The following is a 5,393-nucleotide window of genomic DNA, read 5'->3' as shown; positions in this document are numbered from 1 at the left end:
AAGAAGTGTTATGTTCTTGTTTCCAGACTGTACCTGAGATTTAAGCTGAGTGAAGCTTGGAAAGCAGCAGCCACGTGTTTCTATATCACACCAATTTACTCAGCTTAAATCTCAACCATGGCGAAGATGCTGCAGCTTGGATGTTGACCCCCAGCTCTCCAACAGCAGTGAAGGAGTGACGACATTGGCACAGAACATTCACAAACTGTATTGTGCAGTGTGTGGATAGGCCGTGCACCAGACAGATTCAGAACACTAATGAACTATGTGGACCACAATGTGTTTGAATATATCGAAGTGTGCAAAAACTTTGACTCTGCTATAACTACTCTAGATAAATTGTATGTAAGGACTTTCAATGAAAACTTTGCTAGACACTCACTCGCAACAGACAACAAAGGCCAGGTGAATCATAAGATGAATTTCTCAGAGAACTGCGTAACTTGAGTAAAGACTGTAACCTTGATGCCTTCATCACTGGCATTGCCTCGCCTTTAATCCGTCAACGTCCATTGGAAAACGGCACTCTTGACCTGCACAATGCATATAAACAAGCTTATTCATTAGACCCAGCACAAAGCAATGCTGATGCCTACGCCCATCAGACTGCTCATGCAGCTGCTGTAGTGAATCCACAGACCCTAGAAGAGGATCATTCGTCAGGTATTACGGAAAGGAGCATACCTGATGATTCTTCGGTTCCTTTTAAGAGATCTGCAGTGGCTGCTACTTGCACTACAATAAAGAAATGCTTCTTCTGTGGCGGCCCTTACCATGTTTGTAATCGCTGTCTGGCACGTGAAGCCACTTGCAATAAATGTACCAACAAGGGGCATTTTGCTCGAGTGTGCAAGTTCAGAACCCCATCAGGCTCAATGGCAACAGCGTTCAGTTCTACTGCCAATATTCCTCAGAGTCTTTCACATTCCACAACTTCAGTAACCCTTAATGGTGGGAAGGTGAGTGTTGTCATGGGTTCATACAGTACTGACAGCTACATTAGTGAGAGAGTTGCACAGGAACTGAAATTAAAAGTACGTCCGACCAGTAAGGGCATCACTGTGGCTCAGAAATCCTTTAACACCAGTTCTCCAGGATATGTTATACTAGACCTTATTCTCAATCTCAATAACCAGCTACACGACTTAGTACACTGAGTGACCTATGTTCTGATGCAATACTTGGCCAGGACTTCCAGCGATAACATCTGACTGTGAAGTTTGAATTTGGTGGACCCACGCCTGAGCTGACTTTAAATGGTGATGATACATAGTGTGTACTCCCAGCAGCAGCAGTATAAGAACCATCTCTCTCCTAATTTGTCACTTTAACTGTCAACCAATTGTGACCAAATCAAGACGTTGTAGTAAGGATGACCATGAATTTAGTGAAGACGAAATTAACAGGTTGCTCTCAGAAGACATAACTGAAACAAGCTTATCTCCATGACGAACTCAGGTTGTAGTTGTGAAGGATTCCATTAATCGGCATAAGAAGAGGATGTGTTCTGACTGTTCACAGACAATCAATCAGTATACAGAGTTGGATGCGTAACCATTGCCAAGGATTGATGAGATGGTGAATGACCATGCATACTACACTGTTCTCTACTTCTGACCTGAAAAGTGATTATCATCAAATACCACTAAAGGACTCAGACAGGAAGTCTACTGAAGCCAATGGATGGATGAATGTACCAATTTTGTAGGATTTCTTCTAGGGTCACAATGGGGTAGCCGCCCTCCAGCGAGCTATGGACAAATTAGTTAAGGAGGGAAACCTACGAGGTGCCTTCCCTCATCTTGAAAACATCACCATTGCTGGGCATACACAAGAGGAGCATGATTGGAATGTACTACGCCTTCTTAGCTTGTCAGTCAAAGACGGTTAATTCTTAATGAGTTCAAGACTGTGAAACCTGTGCATTCCATTATAAGGGAGGATTCTGATGCTTGGTATAAACGCTGTCATCTTCTCTGAATGATATTGGAGGAGTTTTTGTAGATTCTAACACAGTGATCAATATTGTACGACATAATGAAGTCTTGTTATCTTCACCATAAGGGAGGATTCTGATGCTTGGTATCGACTCTGTCATCTTCTCTGAATGATATTAGAGAAATGTTTGTAGAATCTACTAATAATGACACATAAATCCTTCTTGTACTTCGATGCATTTATTACCAGGTCGTTAATGTGATATTAACCATGAAGACACACAATGTGGTTATGGATGAGGCATTACGTGAGATGAGAGTCAGCTGGGATGATTGTAGGATGATATTAACCATGGAGACACAATGTTGTTATGGATGAGGCATTACGTGAGATGAGAGCCAGCTGGGATGATTGTAGGCTGATATTAACCATGGAAACACACAATGCAAGTTGCCACAGTTATTGTATGCAGATAATGCTGTTGTTTGCTGTCAGAGAAAGAATGGCACACTGGTTCCATGATGTTTGTAGAGAGGATGATGAAAGTGAGTGTGAGTGAAAGTATGATACAAGATGTATAATTCATTTAGGATGATACTGAGGCTGAATATGAGAGTAGAACAATGGCAGTACGAAAACTGAGGACGTATTGAAAGGTTTGGTAAATGACAAAACAATTAGAGTTGCCAGATACTTGCCTGAGCAGATCTCGTGCCAACGTTATCGTATGATTGTGGAAGGTAAATGTAAACAGGTCAGGATAGGACAAATAATATGGGCAGTGGAGATGGATTACTTGCGTAATGTGTTTGGTATTAAGAGGATAAACATAATGAAGATTGAAGGCTTTGGATGATATGGTCTTGTAAAATATATGGTAAACAATATGCTGGTCAGGAAGATGTACTGTTGTACAACAGAGGGTAGAAAGAGAAGAGGTAGGCCACAGAAGTGATGTACAGATGTAGTGAGAAACTTGGTTCTGGTTAGGAATATTTCACATGAAGATTGTATCGGATTTAAAACGATCTGTGTATAGAAATGATATAAATGGAGACAAATAAGTTAATTGTAAATTTAGGAAACGCTTTCATAAGCGTGGAAGTCTGACTTTAACTTACTGTGCATCGGTTGATAGGTGTATGTGTGATGGGTATCTATCTGTACCTGATCTCTTCATAATCTTGAAATGGAGTTACGTGATGGACAGATAGATGGGTAGAACTAACTTCACCTATTTCAAAGCATTACCAAAGATATGCCATGTTGACTGTATACATATAACACAGCGATTATAACTACTATCTTCTGAAGTCAAATCACTCACCAAATCTACTCTCCAAAATGTAGATCTATAAGACAGAAAGTATTTATTGTTGTTTTCATCATTAGATATCAATAGCGAGCAAACAGCCCTGCGAGCTAGCTTAATCAAAGGAAGTATCTCTTTGGTATGGAATCATATATACAACATGATACTGAGGCCTTAAATGAATCTATTGGTAATTTTATCACAAGTTCTTGATATGTGTTTTGGTTACAGAAATCTATTGTATTATATCTTGCAACAACCGATGAAGTACGATATTTGTTATGAATTCTATTCATTTGATAAATCAAAGCTCACGAAAGGAATAGGTAACAGTATTATACATGTCCAGTTGTTGGCACAGTGGAAGGTATGTACAAGAAGGAGAGGTAGGCCACGGAAGTGATGGATATATGTAGTGAGATGATTGATCAGGACGGGATATTTCAGATGATGTTAGAGGAATGATTGGGATGGGTTACAATGGAAGCGTCTTGTGTATGGAAGTGGTATGAATAGGGACTTGGGTCTTAGTGAGTTAAGTGAGAAAGTAAGAAGCGCTTTTATGTGTATGGAAGTCTGTTTCACTTGAACACACTAGGCACGGGTTGAGGATGTGCACATGTGACTGATGTTGTGCAGGTTATATGTACTTGATCCACACCATCATATTGACAATGGAGAAATGATGAGAGACAGATAGATAGATAAATGGAATCTATTACACAGATTATTGGCTGTCATGGAATAGATATGATTTACGAATATTTTCATTGTGGAATACTATTGAAAATGATCAAATAGTTATAGTCTGATTATCATATCCCGTTGAATGAATGTGCCATAACTTTTCTGAAGCAAAGGTTTAGATTTGTAAGAAAATTCATACCGTTGCGAATTATATAGCATACCTAAGAATTTGGTTTGGACATAATGTTTTCCTCTCCATACATGACCAACATTATGAACACCAAAAGAAGAATTATACCTCGTATATAGTTGCAGGCATTTTATCTTTTTTTAAGTATTGTAACGAATCAACACATGCACCTGGAGATCTATCTAAGTATTTACAAATTTCTTTGAATCACTAACACTAACTAACACTAACACTAATCACTAACAAAATTTGTATATTCAAATTATATGGGTATCAATGTAATTCAAACCCGCTTTTCTCTCTCATGATACTGAAGAAATGGAGATCAGAATCCATAATTTCGCTTTGCATACGTTCTTATAATCCTTTGAAGTTTGAAAATCATTTTGTATTACTTGTATCAGTGACCAATAGATTGCATTACTCATCCTGAAATTTATGCCCTTGATCAAATGAATTTCATTGGTCGGCGAGTAGTACAGATTAACATAAACACACTGAAATATCCTTATCATTGATGTCCAAATGCAACAGATTTGTTTTGTTAAATCATCAGTATCAAGAAATAATTAATGTCATGACGGTTTATACCTTTTCTAAATCAAGCAAAACTTATGACCTTACTCATAGGTCACTGATCGTTAAAATCAACACATAAAAATCTATCTTTCCTTGATAATTATTTTACTTATTTTGCTTGATTGACAATGAAGCACCAGGGTTGACCCCACCCAAGACCTATGACCCTCCTCCTATCCTTCTCTTCCTTACCACACAACAAACTATCTTAAAATCGTTCAACTGCCATAAGCATCTTCTCCCCCAACCATCAATAATCAAGACAGACATTCATAGCTTTTGTGTCCAGTTACCATTAGCTTTTAGGTATTTATTGTTTATTTCATTATTTGGCTCAATGACCTTTAACTGTACATTGTCACTGTATCCACCATCATTATATACATCTTGTTATACATTTAATGTACTTTAACTGTACATTGTCACTGTATCCACCATCATTATATACATCTTGTTATACATTTAATGTACTTTAACTGTACATTGTCACTGTATCCACCATCATTATATACATCTTGTTATACATTTAATGTACTTTAACTGTACATTGTCACTGTATCCACCATCATTATATACATCTTGTTATACATTTAATGACCTTTAACTGTACATTGTCACTGTATCCACCATCATTATATACATCTTGTTATACATTTAATGACCTTTAACTGTACATTGTCACTGTAT

The 5,393-nt window shown here is 37.9% G+C and overlaps 1 protein-coding gene across 1 annotated transcript; it reads left to right on the top strand.

Moving 5' to 3' along the window:
• The first annotated feature begins 258 nt into the window (after positions 1–258).
• LOC139747753 (uncharacterized) lies at positions 259–1,157 on the top strand. Its single transcript, XM_071660344.1, has 2 exons — positions 259–341; positions 431–1,157. Exons 1-2 carry the CDS (start codon positions 259–261, stop codon positions 1,155–1,157), a joined length of 810 nt encoding a protein of 269 aa, XP_071516445.1.
• Positions 1,158–5,393: the final 4,236 nt, after the last annotated feature.

Source organism: Panulirus ornatus, chromosome 70 (assembly GCF_036320965.1).
Source record: "Panulirus ornatus isolate Po-2019 chromosome 70, ASM3632096v1, whole genome shotgun sequence".
NCBI classification, from domain to species: domain Eukaryota; kingdom Metazoa; phylum Arthropoda; class Malacostraca; order Decapoda; family Palinuridae; genus Panulirus; species Panulirus ornatus.
The sequence above is the reverse complement of the archived record's forward strand: the minus strand, read 5'-3'. Positions and strand labels throughout refer to the sequence as shown.